Below are 23,669 nucleotides of genomic sequence, written 5' to 3'. Positions count from 1 at the left end.
ACTCTGCACCCTGTGGGCCAGCCTTGGCCTCCTCCACTACTGTAAGGCAAAAAGGCTTTGCACTCGGAATCAGAAGACCTGGATTCTCCTTCTAGAGCTTCCATTTACTAGTTGTATGACGTTAGGCTAATTACTTAATTTCCCCACCCTGTGTAATTATAGGTAAATGGAATTAAGAATCCCTTCTCCACTGAGAACACGTATGTTGCTGTAAGCTCATGATGTGAAAGTGATCTGAGACATGAAAGGACAGAAGGACAGATGCATTAACAAACTGTGCTGCTACTACAATTTAGTTTTCCAGATCCTGGAGGAAGGAAGGAGGAAAGAGAAGGGAAGAGAGGGGATGGGAAGATTCATCACTTTAGGGATTAATGAAGATCATTTTACTGTATTACTTTTATGGTAATATTAATTTTTTTTAATAAACGTACTAAACAAAATAGAACTTTGCAGGAGGGATAGGAGACAGGCAAGGGGAATAGGTCTAGTCACTTCCAGTCTTAAACCCCCTAGTTCTCTGTTTCCTTACTTAGAAATTAAGGAGAAAAGGGAGAAGATGTCAAGTAGAAATTAATTCCAAAATTATCTTATATTCTAATCTTTATTTTTGCCCATTTAAAGCAGGTGTTTGGTGTCTGGTTTCTATTTGACCAACTGCATAGACATTTGTTAATATAGATGCAAATCCAATGAATCTGTTGGAAATGTTTTGTCTACATGTCTCAATTCTATTTATAGCATAATTTAGAATCGACTTAAAATAGCACTTATATGTCTTGGGTCATTTCCATGGCTAGTGTTTTTATTCCATCATGTTGTCATATGGCCTAAATACTTATGCAGTATATGGAAAAGTTCTTAGCACACAGTCAACATTCGTAAAAATTAGCTGTTGTTGTTATTATGGCACTGTGAAAGAGAAAACAAAAACAGCAGGAGACAGAAAATGAGGGAGGGTAAAATAAAACAGAAGAAGAAAGAGAGGGGAAAGGAAGAAGGAAGGGAAGAATGAAGAAAAAATTGGGAGGGAGGGAGGAACAGAAGGATAGAGAGAAAGAAATAAAGAAAAAAGGAAAGGAGGGGAAATGGCAATTAAAGGGGGAAAAGACCTTAGGGATCATCTGGCTGAGTTGTTTCTTTTTCTTTCTTTTTTTTTATGGAAAGAGCTAAAACTCTAGCTTTTGATTTCCTAGTACTTTATATGCTGACTGGAAAAACTCTTCCCTTGAAAATTTTATCTTCTGCCACCTCTCTCTTAGCTTTTGTGGCACTCTAACCCTGATCAATTCTTTGGAACTATTTAGGATTATTCTATCCTATTTAAAAATTGTGATTATTGAAATAGAAAATTCACAATAATTATTTAAGTAAGCCTGAAAATGTAGTATTGATTGAAACATTTAGGAGTCTTAACCACTTTTAAAGCAGGACTAATTGCCTCCATGACAATGCCTCCTAGATCCTCATAAGTTCTCATTCATTAAGAGTTTGCTGTGCAAGTGATCTGTCTTGTAAATTGTTCACAGGTTTTTACATATCCCCCAGACATAACACATCCTCAAAATACATAGATTTAAACTGTATTCCAGCTCTGAAGATTTTTAATTTCTTATTCCTGAACATAATTTACGGTTCTAAATGTAGCTACTAAATTTTTAGGTAATTTACCTTGTCTTATATAGTTTTTAAGAATAAGTAAAATGTCAAGTGAACATGAGAGAAGTTATTGCTTTATTTATTTATTTTTTATTATTATACTTTAAGTTCTAGGGTACATATGCATAACGTGCAGGTTTGTTACCTATGTATACTTGTGCCATGTTGGTGTGCTACACCCATCAACTCGTCGGCACCCATCAACTCGTCGTTTACATCAGGTATAACTCCCAGTGCCATCCCTCCCCCCTCCCCCCTCCCCATGATAGGCCCCTTTCAATCCAGGCTATGTATTTTAGGATCATCTGGGAAACTTAAGTAAATCCATGCATAAGCCCCGCCCCCAGTGACTCCGAGCCAATCTGCAGTGGGGCCTGAGCACTGACCTATTTTAAAAGCTTCTAGGTGATTCCGAGACACAGGCCAGGTTGAGAGCCCCAATCCCATTCAGCTCTCCTATGACTCAGGTGAGAAAGCCAAAACCAGCACAACCGAGGGTCCCGCCCAGTCCAAGCGGCAGGAGGTCGGTGTCAGGTTCTCTGCTTCCAGGCCCCTTCTTCACCTTTCCTTTTGGTGAGACATATGTGAGGGGCACCACTTTACCCCAAGGGCCACCTAACCCCACATCACCTCTGCAGGCCAGGGGGTGGTGGTTCCTTTACCTGGGACACCAGGAGCCAAGTGTGTCTCCACCCCGAGCCGCAGAATCCAGGCAGGTGGCTGCCATCTTACAGCTTGACCTTTGAGACCCACGCTGATGTATGTGTTTACCTAAGGTAGTTTTAAAATAGAATAATACAAAAATGCATTCAGTAAATTTTGATAACAAAGAAAACACATTTTGATTCAACACTGTCCATTAAAATGTGAACTGTGGAATCCAGGTGGTAGATACATGGCTGATTGGCTTCCTGTATGTTTGAAATTTTTTCATAATAAAAATTTGGGAGGAATGTTTTAAAAAGGGCTTGAAAAAAATAGCTTTAAAATGTATTTATGTCCCAGAGCATCTCCCTCTTTTGACCTTCCACCGGGAACCCTGTAATTCCTGCCTCAGTTTCCCATCTTGGGCATTGGGCCAGGTTTATGTTGCCTCATTCTTGGCTCCACACCCTCCTCTGCCATATCTGCTCTGAATGCCTGGAGGGACTGAGAAACTCCCCAGGATACAGACTTCTTGTGCTAAAACACCGGAAGTCCTGGACGCTCTGGACAGTTGGCCATCTCCTGTGTTGGGGGTGATGACGACAATGATGGTTTTCGAATAGGACCGATCAAATTTGATCCTGATGGACTCCTGTATTTGGGCTTTTGACAGCCATTCTTCTCCATAAAATGAAAGTATTGAGCCAGATGCTTGTGACAGGAATCTTGTCTCGTTCGGGATTATCCAGGCTGTTTGGTACTTTCTCCTGTTTTCTTTTCAATTGCTTTCTTTTCAATCTGTTTTCTTTTCAGCAGAACCAGGTAGGAACGAAAACTATAAAAATGTATAAGGATTAATTTTGCATTATTGGTAGAGTCATTAAAAGACTTGAGAGTAAAATTTGGAACCAATCTTTAATATCAGTGATTTACTGATATAATTTTTCATTCTCTCTGTATCCTTGGGTTAAAATTTTAATATATGCATCAATGTATCACTGAATTACTTGCCAAAACATACAGTGACATACTGTTCATATTTTAATTATTTAATTAATAATTAAGTAATAGGGGTTTACTTTTATTGATAAAGTTAATTATTGCTCTTAGCTTAATCTCTCCATCTTCTCAGTATCTCTTGTACGATGGGAACACCCTTTAAAATTATTAATACAGTGAAACACTCTCCTAAGTATCGTTCTGCTAAATGTTTATCAATTAGCTATTGATGGGGAGAGGATAGAGAAAGCCCTGATTTCTAGCACTTGCCAATTTCAGTGGCATAAATACTACCACCATTACCAATTTCAAGCTAAATGGGAGAGAGAGATGACTGCACTGCCAAGCTGGGCAGAGATGTGCACAATCCGATCTCCCTGGCCAATGACAGCAGCTCCACTACACCACGGCATCTTTATGCTGCAAAAAAGTAGGTCAGACAGATGCTCCCTTATATCATAAGAACTCAGATTTGTTGAGCATTAAGGGTACTGTTAGATAATATTATAGTTTATGAAGCAAATTTATCAATTGATACGATGTAAAACAGCACCTTCCTCAATGGGTAATTTTGCAGGAGAAGCACACAGCGCACAATCTTTGGACAAAGGCTTCCTGGGTCTGGATCTCCCTTGGCCCTGATAGCAGGATTTGCCCACAGCCTCTCCTTGGTACCAGTCCCTGTTAAATTACCCCATCCATTTGTTATGCTTCAGAAATCCTTGCAGAAAGGGCTGCTGTACAGACATGTTGTCATCTCTAGGCATCCATAACTGTGACAAGTGAAAAGGTCATGCCTTCAAACATTAGCATTGCAAAGAAGCCATGATAATGATTCCTTTTTAAAAATCCTTTCCACCATTTCTTTAAAGGGCTGAAAATACTTGAGCTGGTTAGAAGAACATGGTCTAGTCAGAGCATTTCTCTCTAAGTGCTGAATTTAATAACCAGAACAAAAATACCCATTTTAGTAGGGCACTCTTTCAAAGTAGAAATCTAAATAAAACTGAGGAGTATTTGCAGATTAAGATGGGCAAATCATAAACAAACCAGAGGTCTGTGGTTTGGCCAAGGTATTTCTCTCATCAAATGCAATAAAGCTTGCGATTATTTTTTTTTTTAAAGGAAAATAGAAGAAAACAAACAAGTCCTCAAAACAATGCTGCAGTTTTTGGAGAACAGTTCTTCCAGTTGGTTGTTTTAAAGTACTAGGGAATTAAAGTTCTGGGTCAACACCAGCCTTTGCAATGCATTGCTCCCCTGCACAGAGCTCCTGGAATAGGACAGAAACCCTTACTTCAGAATTGGCTCACTCTGATTGGAATAAAGTCAGTGAGTGTTAAACTACCCTGGATTTCAGAGGTGATGATGGTGACTTACCATGTTCTCACAGGAAAACTGTCTTTTTTTACGTCTTACCATTTTACAGATTTCCTTTTTACAAACACTGCACAATAGGACATCCTGACCATAGCCTTGAGATACCCAGGAGACTGGGAGGCATTAAACATGGATTGATTTCCAGTTTTGCAACCAGAGTTTCTATATTTTGTTCTAAGGATGAGGGTGTTGCAGGAATCAGGATGCTCATCAGGAATTGGGGGATGGGGGATGATGGTGGTGGACAGGGGTCACCTTTCAAAGCTAAATTATATGTGGGTGTCACGGTTTCTGATTCACATTCCCCAGCTGTGAGAGAAAGAATGAGGAGTAAATATTTTCTTGTTCATAGGCCTGTAATACATTAGGTTACTTTTGTTGGCTTTGAGATCTCTAATTATCATGAGTTAGCCCTTTTCCCTTATGAGAAAAAAATCTTGATTAGTGGATTTGAGGCCAAACAGAAGGCGCCACCACCTTTAGTTCCTCTGTGACAGCAGATCCATGGTGAGCCTGGGCTTTCTACAGCCAGTAAGTCTCCAGCTGTTGAGGAACATGCCAGGTTACCTTTTTGTAGGTACACCCAATCTCTACTCTTTCAGTTCCCTCATTGAATTCAAATGGTTGAACTCAAATTGCTGAACTCAAATGGTTGAAAGGGAATGTTCCCTCACCATAAATGCTGAATCTTAACACCTCCTCTCATTCCCTCTTCTCTCTCCAATCTCCTGCCACGAGAGTGCAAAATGGTGCTGCCACTTGGTCAAACAATGTGCCTGTTTATCAAAATGTTGAACATGAAATTGCCATATAACCCAGTAGTTCTACTTCTAGGAATCTCTCCTGGAAAACATGAAAACATTTGTTCACACAACAGCTTATACAGGAATATTTGTAGTATAATTACTCATAATAGCCCCAAAGTAGAAATAACCCCAGTGTGCATCAGTGGGTGAGTGGATTTAAGAAATGCAGTATATCCATGAGCTGGAATATTATTTAGCAATAAAAAGGAACAAAGTACTGATACTTGCTATGACATGGATGAACCTTGACAACACTATGCTTAGTGAAAAAAATCCAGAAAACTAGATATTAAAGAATACATGCTATATGATTCTGTGTATAGAAAATGATCAAAAAAGGCAATACAGGGACTGTGTTAGTCTGTTCTTTTAAAGACGTACATGAGACTGGGTAATTTATAAAGGAAAGAGGCTTAACTGACTCACAGTCCTACAGGACTAGGGAAGCCTTAGGAAACTTACAATCATGGTGAAAGGGGAAGCAAACGTGCTTCTTCACATGGCGGCAGGAAGGAGAAGTGCAAAGGGCGGAAAGCCCCTCATAAAACCATTAGGCTCTTGTGAGACCTCAATCACTATCATGAGAACAGCATGGAGGTAACCACTCCTATGATTCAATTATCTCCCACCAGGCCCCTCCCATGACACATGGGGATTATGGGAACTACAATTCAGGATGAGAGTTCGGTGGGGACACAGCCAAACCATATCAGGGAGAGAAGGTAGATTAGCGATTGCTTAGAACTTGAGCGGGGAAAGAGAAATGACTGTAAATGGGCAGGAGAAATATTTTGGGGTAATGTAAAAGCTCTAAGGTTTGATTCAGTGATGATTATACACCTGTGTATATTTGTATTCAGGTTATAATGGTATGTATGTATATGTATTAGATAATATAAATATATTTGTAATGGGTTGAATAGTATCCCCAAAATTAATGTCCCCTTAGAACCTTGGAATATGACCTCATATGGAAATAGAGTCTTTGCAAATATAATTCGTTAAGAAGAGATCATATTGCATTAGGGTAGGTTCTAAATCCAGTGACTGGTATCCTCATAAGAAGTCCATGAGAAGACACAGAAACATTCAAAGAAGGATGTAAATCACGTAAAGATAAAGCAGAGGCTGAAGTTCTGCTGCCACAAGCCAAGGAATGCGTGTGGCCACCAGAAGCTGGAAGAGGCAAGGAAGGGCTTCCCCTAGAGGCTTTAAAGGGAGCATGGCTCTGCTGCTACCTTGATTTTGGAATTCCAGCCTCCAGAACTGTGAGAGAAGAAATTTCTGTTATTACAAGCCACACAGATTCTAGTAATTTGTTACAGGCACTCTAGGAAGCTAATGCAACATTAAGTGTACAACTGAATCACACACTTAAAACAGGTGAATTTTATGGTATGAATATTGTACCACAATAAAGCTGTTAATAAAAATAAACATTTTTCTTTGATAGGCTAGGGGAAAGGGGGGATCAGAAACAAAGGCTGGGGACAGTATAGCCAGTTTTGCTGCATCTCAGAAATGCCGGAAGAGGAATTTCACAACAGTTGTGAACAGCTCTCTTTGATATGCAGGACTCTTGGCGCCTCTTTCCTCAGTCACCAATTTGCCTACTTCCCATCTTATTACACGGTCAGTGCTGTGGGGCGCATCTCTGCCACATGGCTGCTGACTCTGGAGAAACTCCCAAATGTAGGTTCTTCTGTGAGTGTCCAGGCTACAGAACTGCTGGTATTTTGACGTTTTATTATATGTCTCAAACCTCTCTGGTAAGCTATGGGACAAGGCATGACCCAGTATGTGCCAGTCTTAGAAGAAGCCACCCAGTATGTTTCTATGGTAAAGTACCTTGGAAGGCTTATGAGGCAAGCAATCAAGTACATAGTCTGAGCTTGACCTCAGAAATGGGGGAAGGGAGCTTCTTCCTGTAATTGGGGAAATGAGATTTAAAAGCAAGTAAAAATATAGTTATGTTTTGATGAATTTTTAAACTTTCTAGTCCTTTTTGTTAACATCTTATTCCTTTATCATATTTTTAAAATATCTTTAAACATGTGTGCATAGTTATTTTGCAGTCTGTATCTGATGACTCTATCATCTGAAGTCCTGGGAAGCTGGTTCTCAATCATGGTGTTAGTTTTCTCATGTGTTCTTTAGTTTTAGTTTGTGAGCTCATGGCCAGTAGAGCTTTATCTGGGTGCATTTCAGTGGGCCTGGACAGAGAACGTATTCTTGTAGAGTATGTTAGCTTTTGCTAGTCTCCTCAGGCCATTATCAAACTACAGTCACCTTCATGTTAATTCTTTAGCATGAATTTGACTCCAGACCTATGTAGAGTCAGGCCAGTTTTGCAAATTCTCAGGGGAGAGATTGTTTTTCTACATATATAACACAAGCTGAGGTAGTTTTATTCTCTCTTTACTTTTGTGGATTTTTATTTATTAGTATTATTATTATTTTGGTTATATACTTTCTGTCAAGATAGAACCCTTTGAGGAGCCTGGCTTTGGAGGTCTCACATTTAATGTCATGCCTCTCAGGTAGTCAAAACACCACCATTATATTACCTCTGACTTTTCACCATCAGCTTTTGTTTTTGGTCTCTGGTTTTTCTCTCACCTTCTTATAAGCTTAGTATGCATTTTAAAAGGTGTTTGTTATATACAGTCTACAATTTATAGGTGGCTTGTGGAATTGGGGTGGGATCTTGTGTCATCTGTTGCCAAGAAGAGAAGCCTACATATTAGACTAATTTTGATGTGGGAAAAGAAAACTTGAGAAGCTTCACAAATAAAGAGTTCCCTTTTCTCAGTAAATTGGAGATGAGATTCTCTGATACAAGTTATGGAAGAAGGACAGAATTCAGGTCTCCAGTGACTGATAAAGGTTTGCAAGGTTTATAAAACTGTGGGAGATGGACATTGTGAAGAGTGGTTAGGAGCACTGGTTAGCAGCAATAAGGGATTCACGTAAAGTTGACTAAAAGTGGAGGTTTTATCTCCATTGTTGAAAATGATAGTTAGAAACATAGATGATCCCAGAAAAAGGAGGATAACCCTTCCTGTGAACTTTTTTTTTTAATAGACAGAGCAACCAGTAACATCATTGTATTAGTCCGTTTTCATGCTGCTGATGAAGACATACCCAAGACTGGGCTATTTACAAAAGAAAGAAGTTTAATGGACTTACAGTTCCATGTGGCTAGAGAGGCTTCATGACCATGATGGAAGGCAAGGAGGAGCAAGTCACATCTTACAAGGATGGCAGCAGGCAAACAGAGACAGTGAAAATCCCATTTTTAAAACGATCAGATCTTGTAAGACTTACTCACTATCATGAGAACAGCATAGGAAAGATCCACCTCTGTGATTCAATTACCTCCCACCAGGTTCCTCACATGAAACATGGGAATTATGGGCATATAATTCAAGATGAGACTTGGATGAGGACATAGCCAAACCATGCCAATCATTCTGGGTGTGCTAAGGGATATAGGCCATGGCCCTCAACAGGATTGGAAGAGAGCAACATGCCGTGGATATGAAACGGCATGACAGTTTCTGCTGAGGGCTCACTTACTCGAGTTTCATTTTTCTGCTGCCTTTCCTTTATTTTGCCTGTGATTCTCACTCAGCAGTTTCTTGAATAAATTTCATTTCAAAGAAATATCTCTTGAAGCATGATTTACCTGAGTGTGTTGCCAGGGAAAAATCAAGAACGCTGCTTTGCTGAACAAGTTGTGTCCCTTTTGGTTTTTCAGTTCCTGCGATGATAACATCATATCCAAATACTACCCTGGCTACGCAGGGGCAGAAAAAGGAGATGAGCTGCACGGCGCATGGTGAGAAGCCCATTATAGTCCGCTGGGAGAAGGAGGACCGAATCATTAACCCTGAGATGGCCCGTTATCTTGTGTCCACCAAGGAGGTGGGAGAAGAGGTGATTTCTACTCTGCAGGTAAAAGCATGGCAAATACAACTCAATGAAATGAACTTTATTGGAAGAATAAGTCTTTCCTTTCACACAAGTGGGTGCAGATAAGTAGCAGATAATCTTTTGGAATTTATTTATGAAGCACCCTTTCTCTCGCCTTTCACACAGCGAGATTACTGAAGTAGCCTTCAAAAATAGTGCTTTAGCCTAAGTGTTAAGAATGGTGTCGTTATGAACGCAGCAGGGAACCTAACTGTAATAAAAAAAAAGTGAGAAATAAGGTTTTTAAATGACAGTTAATCTTTGAGGAATGATGGCCTATGCTGTGTGCATGTTTTAACTTCCTGCAAAAAGAAAAATGAGATGGGCTTTGGGACAAAGATATTATAAAAACTATCTTGCTTCTTTGGAAAAATCCACAATAAAAAAAATGCTGTTGTCAAGAGAGGATCACAAAAGCTAGAGAAAAGCACTGTGAGTAGTGAACTGGCTTGTGCTGTTATCGTGGGGATAGAGGATGATACTATAGCACACACAAGGTGGGGAGGTGGGGAAGCCCTGTGTTCGAAATGCTTATATTGGCTCTCAGACATTCCGTTCCTGGAATCCTCCTGGAAAAGGAATCTGATGTGAGTCGTGCTGGCCCCCAGCCCTGGCTGCCATATTTAATCTGTCTCTTTAGGCATGGTTGCTTTGGATACCATGAAAAAAAAAATGTATATGTGGGATATATGTCAAGCTGACCACGACATTCTATATAAATTACACATCCAATTTAATGAGCTACAACTGACATGGATAATGTACATGAATCCTATTCATCCACCTACTTACAATTACACTGAAATAATTTGTCCTCAGAGGGATACGTACATGTGTGTGATTTAGCGTATGTGTCTGGAGGAATGGGAGTTGTGTGAGTGAGTGTGAGTGTCAGTGTACATATGTGTGTGCTGGGCATGGCAGGAGAACTGAAAGAGTGGAGAGAGAGCTTTACGGCCCGAAGTCATTTTGCCTGCTGAAAAAGATAAATTTCTTTCTGCTTCACACATAGATTTTGCCAACTGTGAGAGAAGATTCTGGTTTCTTTTCCTGCCATGCTATTAATTCTTATGGGGAGGACCGTGGAATAATTCAGCTCACAGTGCAAGGTAGGAAGACGATAGCATAAGAGAATAAACACAGTCATTTCAGGACGGGAGCTCTATGCTCAGCCTTGGGCATCTGTGTGGCCTCAATTTGCCCTGTAACACTTCCTAATTCCCAGGAAATTTTGAATATGTATAATGTCAGTGCTAAAGCAGAATTTTGCAGTGCCTGTGATTATGTCAAAGTAAAGCCCTGAAACAGGGAACGAAGCCCTTAGAGGAGCCAGTCAAGATGACAAGCGCATCACAGTCAAGCCGCATGCACACAAGTACAGCGGTGGAATTTCTTAGCTCAATTTTAGGAATCCATGTACTAGATGACCAGAATAAAAGGGAAGTTTAACATTTGGGGCCAAAATATGTTTTGAGTTAGAGATCCAAACTAGAATAGTGACATTTTATATCCTCCAGGCTTGGTCCAGTTCTTAAGGACTATGAAAATTGGAAGTCTTGGGAAAGTGGAATTTCTCTTCCCTAAAACGTGATTAGGAAAAAGAAAATGTTTCCAAATAAAAAGCGTCTGTTCTTGTCTAATGCAGACAAATTATTTGTGAGTCACGCTCAGCATTTCCACTGGCATTTCATGTCAGAGCTCCGTTTGAACTAACTCGGAGTCTTTCTGTTGATGGCGCAGAGCCCCCAGACCCTCCCGAAATTGAGATCAAAGATGTCAAAGCACGCACAATTACGCTCAGGTGGACCATGGGGTTTGATGGAAACAGCCCCATCACGGGCTACGATATTGAATGCAAAAATAAATCAGGTAAGTTCTTTACTTCCTCCAGCTTCATTTCCACCTCAGAAAGTTCCTTTATTTTACTCCTTATTAATGTGTTTTACCTGTAAGCGCACAACTCAGCTCACCGTCACTCAGAGGCACCATTTCCCCCAGTCAGTCTCCCTCCTGGCCGGAAGCGCATCCTAGCTTTCTGCTGTGGGAGTGGAGTTTTGTGTTGAGGCTCAGCTCTGCTTCTTTTTCGTTTTTAGCCAGCCCCAGACTTCGGTCTTGCTTTCTGCTGGACTCCTTGATACTGCAGCTGCCTGTCGGCATGTGGGCAGTGGCTGATGGAGCCAGGCCCCTGCCATGACCTTTTCTATCTCACCTGCTCCCTTCGTTTCCCATTTCCTCAGCTGGGTGACTTTTGCAGAGCCTGAGCCCATGTCCTGCACCCAGAGTGCTGAACTCGAGCTGTGCTTGGTGTTGGTCGGATAAACTGTGCGGTGGTGGTTGGTGCAGAAAAAGGAAAATTCACTCGGGAGCAACCTCCTGGAAATGCTCAGGGACCATCGGCAACACTGGCTGCTGCGCCCTGGACCACTCAGCCCAGAGCCCATAAATAAAACCGACCCTGCTGCCAGGGCCACTGCAGGTGTGCCCGTTCATTGCCTTCAAGGAACAATGCCGGGGCCATTTTGAACTTTATGATGCGTGGGGCGAGGGTAGAATACCACCACTGTGGCCTCCAGTCAGAATTTTTACTGTGTCTCATAAAAGATATGAGGAATTCGAGCACCGCCAGCATAGGAAGGGTTAATAAAATCCTTATAGGCCACAAAAGCAGCTTTATTTTTCACTTCCTGGACACGGCACATTATTTCACATTACCCAGTTGTGACCCATTCAGTATCTTTGGCACTAAAGCTGTAGTAAAAAATCAAGCTCAAGGCAGCTAGGAACCACAGGTCAGGAGTGAGGAAATGTGTCAGCAACAGCAAGCCAGGAACAGAGCCAGGAAATGGTGACTGCAAAGGAAAGCCAAGGGGTGACTCTTCAGGAATTCAGGAGAACAGAATTTGAAGATTGAGAAGATGGTGAATCAAAGCAAAAAATAGTGTTTTGAAAAGTAGTATCTATGACTTGCTGGGTTGGAAATGCATGTAAGAAAAAATGGAATGGCTCAGGCCATCAGCCTCTGAGTTGCAACTAGGGACCTAGAAGTGAGGTGATACTACTTACACAAAGTTTGAGGAAGGGCCCTCCAGGGGTTGATTGGACTGCAAGTCTCACCATAGCCAAGAAATGCTGCAGAGCCAGGGCCCTGGGCTCAGGGGTGAGGCACAGTGACCTGGGGGGAGGGGGGAACTCGCCCAAGACAGTGCTGAGCTAAACAAGCGTCTTTTGGGGACTAGGATGAACAGGTTTCTCAAGGGCCCAGGGAGGAGAGGCTGACCTTGCCTTTGTTCTAAAGAAGTGGGATTGCAAGTTCACAGATACAGGTCTTGAAGTGAAGCAAATGCTTCTTAGGTGAGGCAGGCACATTTGAGCAGAAACTGGCCTGGAACCTGGTGACAGTGATGAGAGCTCAGACAGATGCAGTGAGCACTGTGGGGACAGGGACAGCCCTTTACCTTACTGGCTGCACACTGGCTATGGGGCTGCAGGCTGCCCGTGCTGCTGGTGCCGGAGCACACAGGAGGCCACTCCTAGTGGAGCAGCTCAGGACCTCCCCTGTCCTCATAAAGGATCGGGCATTGCCGGATGCTGGTGGCAGGCCTAGGCTCAGTGGTTTGGGACCCAGCCTGTATGGGATTTGCTGCTGGGCCTGTGTTGCACCAGCTCTGCACCTTCGCTTGCTCATCTCACCTGTGAAGTGGGCACTGCTGCATCCACCTCAAAGGACTGGCAAGGAGACCACAAAGGCCACCAGCTGCCCTCTGCCTGGAGTCCTCCCTTCCTTGGGCCACCCAGTTACTACCCCCTCCTTAGATCCCAGTTCCCAGGTACTCGCCCAGCTCCATCTCCCTTTCAGTCTCCCTTTCAATCTCAGCACGTGGCATTATGGGACATCATATATGTATCTCTGTGATTACTGACAAATATACTGATTAATGCATTTCACCTCCACCACGCTAGAGGCTCCTTGGGGACTCCCTGCACCTAGTAGGTCTATTTTCACACAGCTCATTTCTCCAACACCCAGAACCACACCTGACATGTGGAGACACTCAATGGATATTGGCAAACTCTAAGAAGGGAAGACGTTGAAAATGCCTTCCTCGTTGCCTGGAGCATACTCAACATCTAATAGGTGGTAGCTTGTAGATTGCTCCAGCATGCAGGAAAATACGAGTAAAATGCCTCTAAAACCCTCTGTGTTAAACTACTTGCTCAGCATCTAAGAGTCCTCACTATCTCCCTACTCCCCCAGGGGTTTCCCAAAGGCAGGGACTCTGGTTCTCTGTGTCCTGGGATCCCCAGCACCCAGCACAATGTCTGTCAAGTGAACGAGTGTACTGTAAATGTTTATTGCATTTAATTTACATGCAATTGAAATCTAAGAATCATTATTATCAATAGCATCTTTAAATGTATACATTGATCATGGTTTATATAACCAAAGCAGCAAAGCTCCTTGTCTATAAAGCTGAGTGCAGGAGGGATTGAGGGATACTTTTTCCATCCTTCATGCTCTACTTCAACCAGAGACAGGGCCAGGGCCAGTGGTGTGGCTTAGATGTTATGCAGCCCTGGAGCAAGTCATTTTAAGAGTCAGCATGGGTCCCAGGAGAATCACTGGGGAAAAGCCCACAGGACAAGCGGATCCAAGTCCATGACCAAGGTCTCCACCAGGACCCTACAGAACTCCCATTACTTTCAGTTTGGAAGCCCTGGGAGGAAGGAGCTGTACTGAGAGTAGACAGCACCTGTACTCACTGCTGTATGAGGTGTGTTAGTCAGATTTTTCATGTATTAGTTGCTTCCTCAAGAAATTTTTGGTGTATAAAAATTACAACCATAGTTTAAGTGAGTGTAGTTTTAGACTGATTACAAAGAAAGCTGATCCTTCAAATATTAATAACAGCCTAAATGTCACTTCTTCCAGGAAGCCTTCCCTGACTACCTATTCCCCTTCACTATTCATAGCATGTCTTGGAACATTTGGTGGACTTGTGACTATTAATTTACTATCTGTACCCCACTGGACAGTTGTCCCCCTATGGGCCATAGTGAGCTCTGAGGGCTGGAATTGTGTCTGACAAACCTTATGCTATGTCCCTGAACCCCTTGTAGTGCCTGACAGGTATACTAGATTCATGATAATCATTAGTCGAATTGTTGAGTCTCAACCCCTGTTTCAGGCAATGGTGAAATTATCCCCCCAAAAGTTTTCCTTTATTTTCATTAATTTTTGAAGAAAGCAGCATATAACCAATGTATTAAAGTACTTCACATTCTTAACAGAAAGAACTTCTGCAAGTTACCATTAACTCTATGCTTGAACAATCCTAGAGACAGAAACTCATTAACCCAGGGAACACAGTTCTGTCTTTGGTCAGCTGTGACTGCTACAAGTTCTTACATTTATTGCACCAAAAAAGACCGTCCTGGATCCAGCGGCTCTCTTCCCATCTCTTAACCCTTTGGCCAAATAACACTCCTCCCAGGATTTGACAACAGATAACTTTCCTTGGTTTACTATTTTCCAGGAAACACTGACCATCCCAAGTCCTTGTTCTTGTATCTCCTGTCATCATCTCCTGGCCCTGCCGACTCTGGTCATGCCCAGTTGCAGCACCAGAGGGCGCCATCTGACCAGGCAGAGGCACGGTGAAGCTGTCCCTTCCTTACCCAGAATATTCTTCTCCCATAGGTGACAAGTACACAGGTTGCTTTGGTTGCCATAGTTTCTGATTCCCAGGGACTTCTGCTTCTCCTTTACATGGACCCAAGGCCACCTTTAACATCCCTTTGAGCATATTGTCCGGGGACCTCCAGCAGATCCATCTGCAGTTTGCTGCCTCCCTTTATTCCCTTCCTGGGAAGGCAGCCTGCCCTTCAGAGTCTGTTCCTCTGGTGGCCATCTCCTCTCAACAGGTTCTCTTGTTGCCCCTCCTGTCCACGGTTTCTCTGGTGGCCCCTCCTGTCCACGGTTCCTCTGGTGCCCCCCTCCTGTCCACGGTTCCTCTGGTGGCCCCTCCTGTCCACGGCTCCTCTGGTGCCTGCCTCCTGTCCACAGTTCCTCTGGTGGCCCCTCCTGTCCACAGTTTCTCGGTGGCCCCTCCTGTCTACAGTTCCTCTGGTGCCTCCCTCTTGTGCACAGTTTCCCTGGTGGCCCCTCCTGTCCACGGTTTCTCTGGTGGCCCCTGCTGTCCACAGTTTCTCTGGTACCTCCCTCCTTTCTCTGTTGGCCTCTCCTGTCCACGGTTTCTCTGGTGCCTCCCTCCTGTCCACAGTTTCTCCTGTCCCTCCCTCCTGTCCATAGTGCTTCACAGGTCTCGGGCCAGGTTTCAGCACCATGGCAAGCTCCATCACACCCTGGGAGGTAACAGGAAACACAGACTCTGACACAGAACGTACACGCCCCCAGCCCCTCTCCTCTCTTGGGCTCCCACCCCTAGTTCACCCTGAAAACTGTTATCCTTGAGAAGAATAAGACAGAGGACAAGGGGCTCTGCTGTGTCCCCACACCTCCTCCTAGTCACCAACATGGAGGGCCCACTCCTTCTCCCAGCTACCACTCCATTGTTAAGCCTTTCATGTAATTCACCTCTAGAACTTTCAGTCACCCTCACTCATTCTGGTCTTTAGCCTATAACAGCACTTCTTCATATCAAGTCCACACTCTTTTATTAGTCCTTGTTGCTCCTGCATTCATTGGATTTGGGGTATCTGACCCCCAAGACAAGCTCCCCAGCAAGCACCCAGTGCAACCTCACTGGCTCCTGTCAGCTCCTCACTCCTTCCTCACTACACAGAGGCTGCAGTGGGACTCTGAACTGCCCCATCCTCCTACACCACCAGTCTCCCTGGGAGGAAGTAGGCAGTTGTGGTGGTTGATGCCTCTGCCCAGGCAACATGGAAGTTTCTGGAACTGACAGGGCCAATGAAGATACAGCCATCTTCACCGGAGGTTTTGTCTGGGAGTTGGCGGACAGCCTGGAGAGGCATATGAGTGTCCATGACTGCAGTCCCTTACACCAAGCCGTGGCATCCTGCTCACTCTTTCAATGAATGATTCTGACAACTTCTTCCTAAACCAGGCTGCAACTCTGAGCCTATACAGCCCTCTCAGTCTTCCTGCAAACCCACAGATGGTACAATAATTCTGGGCCAAAGTTTTCTCCTCTTACATTTGACCAAATGATTTCTGTGCATTGTCAACTTGCCAGAAGGTCTTCTAAGCATATGAGATTTTCAGCAGGTGCCTGGAAATACCAAAATCCTGTCTTATTAGGTGTTTTCAGAGACTATGTGGATGTCACACATTATAGAAAAATGACCTTGAGCTTGGAGATAACACAGATGAGGCCAAATCCCAGCCCTTCTTCTTACCAACTGTGTAACAGGGCTTGAGTTTCTTGACTTTTACTAAGGAAATAAAAACCTTACCTTGGCAGGATGTTGTACAATTTTAATCATATAAAACAGTCTGTCCAAACTATACATCAGAATGACCAAGATAGGGAGTCTTTTTAAAAGCACAGGTTTCTGGGCACCATTTCCCAGAGATTCTGGTTTAGTAGGTCTGAAAGCAGAATTATCAAAAAGCCCCAAGGTGTTTCCAATGTGCTCACAGATTTGGGGGCCACAGAAGTCATGTTTTAAAATGCCCAGCACATTGCCCTGATGGGAGGATGAAACCGAAAATTGAGATATAAATATAACTAAAAAGAATGCACCATTAACCAAATAAAGAGGTTCTTAGGAGTAAATCACAAACAGAAATGTATGAATGGACATCCAAGATCTGAAAAGGGCAAGTGTGACTGGGGAGAGTCTGGGAAGGCCGTGGACAGGAAGGGTGAGGATGGGCTTTGAAACGGGTCCCCTAGCCCATTGGAGGGAGTGAGGGGTAGTTTCTACAGACAGGGAGCAAATGCAGCATCAGAGAGGGTTTGTAAGTCACTGGGAGACTGTTGAACAAGGGAGTGTCACTGAGGTAGGGGCTGAGCTAAAGGAACCTATAGGGCATGGATGTGGAGGTGCCCATTGACCACCAAGAGGGGACTGTCCTGTCCCTACCCAGGTCCACCATATGCCTTGGATTGGTGTAAGGGACTGCAGTCATGGATACTCATATGCCTCTCCAGGCTGCCCGCCAACTCCCAGACAAAAACCTCCAGTGAAGATGGCTGTATCTTCATTGGCCCCATCAGTTCCAGAAACTTCCATGTTGCCTGGGCAAAGGCATCAACCGCCACAACTGCCTACTTCCTCCCGGGGCTACTTAGCAAATGTCTCTGCATCTTGCGGCACCTGGCATTCCTCCTCATCCTCCTAAACACCTCTGCAGAAGCCGGGCTTTCAAACTCTGTGCGACAAGGCTCATAGGTGTGTGCCATTTCATTGCTGTAAAATTTCCTCTCCTCATTTGTCTTCTATTGAATCACATTCTTCTCCTCATCAATTTTTTTCCAACTCTTTCTATTTCATGTTTTTCCACCTCTAATCTTCTTGACCCCAAATATGCTTTTTCCTTGTCAACTGCAATATTTATTGTCAGCTTCCATTAGGCTCCATTCTCTCAGAAGTAAAAAGTATTCAAAAGCAGTCTTTAAGCCACATATTTTTCTTCAATTCCGGAAAATATCTCGCATTTATGTTTAAAACTGGACAGAGAAGTCCCCTAAACTGCCATACTCACCCTTAGTGTGACAAAGTGAATGACCCCATTCCCAAGACTCAGAGGTCCCTGTATTTGTGGTTTATTTGTTCATCTATTGAACATTCATGTACTGTTTGTCTACTGTGAGCCAGGCACTGGGCTAGCACTCGGGATAAAAGACTGGGTATGGCCAGCATGGCCTCTGCCCTCCTGGAGTTTAAAGGCCAGCAGGGAACACAGATTCAGATTATCCATGGAAGACTTACTTGTGTGGTCATCACCACCAAGGCAGACCCTGAGGAGGGTGGGAATATGTGGGTACCATCTCTGTCTCCTGTCCTGGGGACTCCTCTGTTCATCCCCCCAGCCAACACCAGCTGTCAACCACCCACCTACAATCAACAACTGCCCACTCTTTTGATATAAGAACCATGTATTGACATTCCCATCCTTGCTTGAAACCTGAAAATCACCAGATACAAAATGTCATAGATTCAGTGATAACATTTCACATGAAGCAGGTGCTGCTGTTATAATTAGCTGTGGTTGAAAAATAATTCCTACAACCAAGGATTTGGCACTAAATGATTTCAAAAAATAGAATCAAAAAATATGTTTGGTAATCAGGATTTATTCTGGAAATGGAGACTGGTTTGTATGGGATTATCTTATTTTTAACACACTGGAGAGGAAAGGATCTGGTATGGCTTGAAGTTTTGCTGGTTTTCAAATGCCTTTTAGAACCAGGGATTTTGGGGGGACCCAGGGGTACTATCCAAACCATAGTTCATTGTACTGTCCCATACAATGAGTGCTTACGGTGACCATTGTCCATTCCGCTAACCTGAGCTTCGCCACTGGAATTTGCCTTCTGAGATCTCCCGCAGTCGGCCGCTCTGTGCTTCCTCCATCGCCCCTCCCTGAACTCAGCTGGCTCGTTGCCCCATGTCCCTCGCAGCGTGAATAATGAGTGTGGGATGTCACATCCCCTCTGATGGCCAACTCTGCCAGAAAGCTGGGAACATTGCATTGAGAAATCGCTTTGAGTGTAATTTTTCTTTCTTTCCGTCTTTTTTTTTTTTTTTTTTTAATTCCTGCTTGTGAACTTTCAAAGGCAGAGGAAAAAAACTCACATCTCTATCTCTTCTTTTTTGAAAAACAAAACCCAAAAGACTCCTGGGATTCTGCTCAGAGAACCAAAGATGTTTCCCCTCAGCTGAACTCGGCCACCATCATTGATATCCACCCTTCCTCCACCTACAGCATCCGCATGTACGCCAAGAACCGGATTGGCAAGAGCGAGCCCAGCAACGAGCTCACCATCACGGCGGACGAGGCAGGTACGTGGGACCGGGCGGAATCTTGCTCCAGAGGAGCCCGGGAGCTAACTCTTGAGGGCTCAGATGCTTAAATGCAGAAGCAGACCTTTGCCCGTGCTAGGCGGAGGTCTTTGATGCTGCTCTCCGTAGTTCTGTGCCCTGTAAAAAACGCAGACAGCGCTCTGCATCTTACTTTGAAGGCACTGCTCTTCAAATAGGATTTAGTTCAAGTTTCCCATATCCAAGACTTAAAAGAAAGACGTATGAGGCTAACAATCTGGTGAGATTCAAAGAATCATGCAGTTTTACAATTCCTTTATTTGGACACATGGAATCCAGGTTGATAGGAGAACCGTGAGTGTGTTTCTTTCCTGAGACCCTGTGAAGTCCAGTGTGGGAGGAAGCAGTAACGCTTAACTAGGAAGCTGCAAGCGTGCTTACCGTGCAGGAGATGTGGGAAGGGGAACAGATTATTTTATTGACTAGAAACATCAATATTTAAAAATAATGTTTTTGCTCTTTTTTCTGTTGCAAATAACATTATATTTAGTGTTACAAATTCAGAAGATAGAAATAAGCATTGTGGAGAAGGCAAAACGGCTTCCATCATTTTCCCACCTAGAGCTAACCCAGAAACAGGCAGTGATAACTGGCTAAATAATTTCATCACCCACACATGCACATGCCCACAGACACACACCAGTGTATACACACCTCTTAACACACTGTGGGCCACTCATGTTTCCTGGGGATGAAATTAACAGGTGTGCAGAGAACTGAGCAATGAGGCAATGGTCCGTGAATGCTGATTGTCAACTTGCCTCCTGGCAGGAGGAGAGGAAGCCACCGTGCTTGGGTTTCTCCCAGGATGAAAAATAAGGAGTGCATGCCTGGCTCATTTATTGGAGGGAAAGAGTGTCCAGCCCCCAAACCTGCCTCTTCTTTTCCTGCCCACCATCAGAGCAATCAGCCACTCTCTACTGTATGGAAGATGTCAGCTTAGTCTCAGGTCCCTATTTTTCCATCACCAAGATTAAGGTGATTGCCATACCCAGATGGCTAACAGAAGACAGGAGGTTTGTTCCAACTTTCAGTAGAGATTGATCTTGGCTTCCTTCCCACCACCTCATGTCTGCTACCTCCATTAACAGCATCCCAAATAGAACTCAAGCTTCTGTATCTCTTAAATACTTCTCTACAATTTGTAGTGATATCTGTCACCACACGTTTAACAAATCTCATATTGCCAAATGGCTCAATTATTTTCAAGTTTTCATTAGTATAAACACTACAGTGAACATCCTGGTGGTATGTCTTTTGCCATCTCCAAGATCATTTTCTTAGATTAAATCCTAAGAAGTCAGATGGTTGGATCAATAAAATGCAACATTTTCACTCTTCTGGTATCTGTAATCAATGTTGTCTTCAAGAGAATAGGTTAAAATGTACAACTCTTCCTGAACTGCAGAGGAATGCCCATTTCTCAATGTTGGAAGACATCAGTTCTTGAACATTGTTTTCAAGAGTGAGTGACAGAAGACCTTTATGCTGAAGTGCCTGAGAGTGAGCCATTTCTTAGACTTGGATTCTCTGTATGATTTCTCGTCTGCAAAATGGACATTATGATGCCTTTCTGCTCCTTACACAGACGTATCTTATCATTGAAAAAAATCTCAAGCTCTAAAAATACTTTTCATGTCTCAGAAATAAGTGGGAAATAAGTGTTAATCTGCTCCTGCAAAAATAGAATTGTATTTAATTATGTATGTAAACAACCCACTAACTTCCTCAGATCCCTGGAATTTCATTACGCTGGGTACTTAGGGAAAATAAGCTGTCCCCATCCTTCAGCCCAAAATGTCATCTCTGACTTCCTGCTCAATCTTCTCCATCCCTCTCAAGCGTTTTTCTAATCCTGCCCCATCCCAGCCACCTCCTCAGGATAGCAGCATTTTTCCGGTGATGTATTTTGCACCTGCTTTTCTGATTGCCGTTATTAATGCTGCTGTTGTTGCTTTTTTCTTCGTTTCCTCTGTGACCTCTGCTGCGGCTGGCAGTTGCCATGGCAGCAGCTCTCTCCCTGCCAGAAGGCCAGGTGAACAGCCTCTGGGGTGCTGGTCTGCAGGGCAGCTGCCTGGCATGTCTGCAGACGGATGCAGACTCCTCCTCTTTGGCTCCCGGGCTGACCTTTTGTATTCTATCTGGGTGCTGGCTGTGGCAGCCCCACACAGCCCCTCTCCTTTAATATTCACAGGAGCTAAGGGGAAGGAAAGGGAAAGAGCAGGTTCCAGAAATGGAAAGCTACAGCAGAGAACTTGTCTTTGTCTTGGTTCATAGGTTTGCATGACTGAAATTAAAAAATCAATTTCCTGTGTGTAACTTACCTAGAATGGGTGCTCTGGCCAAAGGCATCCCATTAGAGTGTTCAGCAGGGGCTGTAGACACTGCTGCCCCTTCCCAGCAGGCAAACCCAAAGGCACATCATTTTAGCAGCTGTAGCTGTCTTGAGATGACCTTGTCCCACTGCTCCCTTACTCCTCATGTGGGTGCCTCCAAAAGCTGTTGCCCACTCACTTTTACTGCAATGTAGTACCCAAGTCTTGGGCACACGAGGATGGCTCCCCAGTGCTACTGCTTTGCAACGACACTCAGTGACTCCCCAGAGCCCATGCCCAGCACTGACCTGCCTTTGCATGCTCCCACGCCTCTATTGTTGTGCTTCTTCCCCTGTGTGGAAGGCACTACAGGTTCCATGTCCCCTTTTCTGTGCTCTTCCTTGAAAAGCCTAGTTCAAAGATGCCTTCCTCCCTGGTGCAATGCCTTTTTCCATCTCCCAGGTATAGTTGGGACTCCTCAGTTCAGCACAGAAGAGGGATTTTGCTGACAGTAGCCTTTGAGGTATATCATTATGTCTTCATGGACCCTGCTGTCCATGATGATATGCCACCTGATATGGAGGGGCTGTGGCCCCCTCCACAATTCTGTCCCTTGTGTGTGTCTGGCATAAGGGAGATGAACGTATGAGATGAACATTTATAAACGTTATTTACAGTATTGCCTTTAGAATGGGTGTCGCAATGAGCAGAGTATGTGTGTGTGCGTGTGTGTGTGTGTGTGTGTTGAGAAAATACATCCTGGATTAAACCCACAGTGAAATTCTGAAGGGTGCCCTGGTCTGAATGTTCATGCCTTCCCTTTCAAATTAATATCTTGAAACCTAATTCCTAATGCAATAATATTAAGCAGTGGGTCAGAAGTTACCCCTTCTGCCCTGGGAGGACACAGGAGGAAGGCACCATCTATGAACCAGAAGAATAAGCCTTCACCAGATACCAAATCTGGCATCTTGATCTTGGAATTCTTAACCTCTAGAAATAAATTTCTGTAAGAAATAAACTTCTGAGCCAGGTGCAGTGGTTCACACCTGTAATCCCAGCACTTTGGGAGGCTGAGGCAGGGGGATCACTTGAGGTCAGGAGTTCGAGACCAGCCTGGCCAACATGGCCAAACCACATCTCTACTAAAAATACAAAAAAAAAAAAAAAATTAGCTATGCATTGTGGCACATGCCTGTAATCCCAGCTACTTGGGAGGCTGAAGCAGGAGAATCGCTTGAACCCTGGAGGGGGAGGTTGTAGTGAGCTGAGGTCGTGCCACTGCACTTCAGCCTAGACAACAGAGTGAGACTCCTTGTCAAAAAAAAGAAAGGAAATAAACTCCTGTTGTGTGTAAGTCATGCAGGTTAGTGTACTTTGTTATAGCAGCCCCAAAAGACTAAGGCAAGAACTTCATGCAGAAAAGTAGAGAAAGGTGAAAGATAGAAGAGGAAGGCCGAGGCGAAAGAAGACGGGGGAAGAATACAGCCCCCATCAGAGCTCCAGTGACCAACCATGAAATAGCTGCATCTGGGGCTCGAGGTGCTCTCCCCAAATCCTGATGGAATAGGGCATATTCCAGGCCATAAGCTGCAGCCCATGACAAACCAGGCCTGTGGATATAAGTCAGCTTAGTGTTGTGCAAAACTTTTTAATTCAGTGTTAATTTTTTAAATCTGGAAATTTCAGCTGAAAATCTAAATTTTGAGTTGCTCTTGAGTTCCTGCTTGGCAGCAATGAGCTGGAGTTAAGCATGGAGTGGCCACCCCAGAGGCTGACCATACACCCTCAGTGAGCCATAGTTCCCATCCTCCATTCATTGAAGGGTCAGCACACTACAGTCGGTGAGCTAGATTTC

General features: G+C 43.8%; 1 protein-coding gene across 4 annotated transcripts in view; it reads left to right on the top strand.

Annotated features, from left to right (window-relative positions):
* The window catches only part of LOC105472931 (DS cell adhesion molecule), an 818,273-nt gene that overhangs the window by 650,759 nt on the left and 143,845 nt on the right, over positions 1 to 23,669 (top strand). For all 4 annotated transcript variants that reach the window (XM_071095740.1, XM_071095738.1, XM_071095737.1 and 1 more), the window contains exons 12-15: positions 9,250 to 9,446; positions 10,477 to 10,573; positions 11,205 to 11,333; positions 19,290 to 19,457. In XM_071095740.1, coding sequence (XP_070951841.1) covers positions 9,250 to 9,446; positions 10,477 to 10,573; positions 11,205 to 11,333; positions 19,290 to 19,457 — 591 coding nt within the window. The remainder of the gene's footprint in view (positions 1 to 9,249; positions 9,447 to 10,476; positions 10,574 to 11,204; positions 11,334 to 19,289; positions 19,458 to 23,669) is intronic.

This window comes from Macaca nemestrina, chromosome 4 (genome assembly GCF_043159975.1).
Source record: "Macaca nemestrina isolate mMacNem1 chromosome 4, mMacNem.hap1, whole genome shotgun sequence".
NCBI lineage: Eukaryota > Metazoa > Chordata > Mammalia > Primates > Cercopithecidae > Macaca > Macaca nemestrina.
This window is presented reverse-complemented; position numbering and strand designations above follow the sequence as displayed.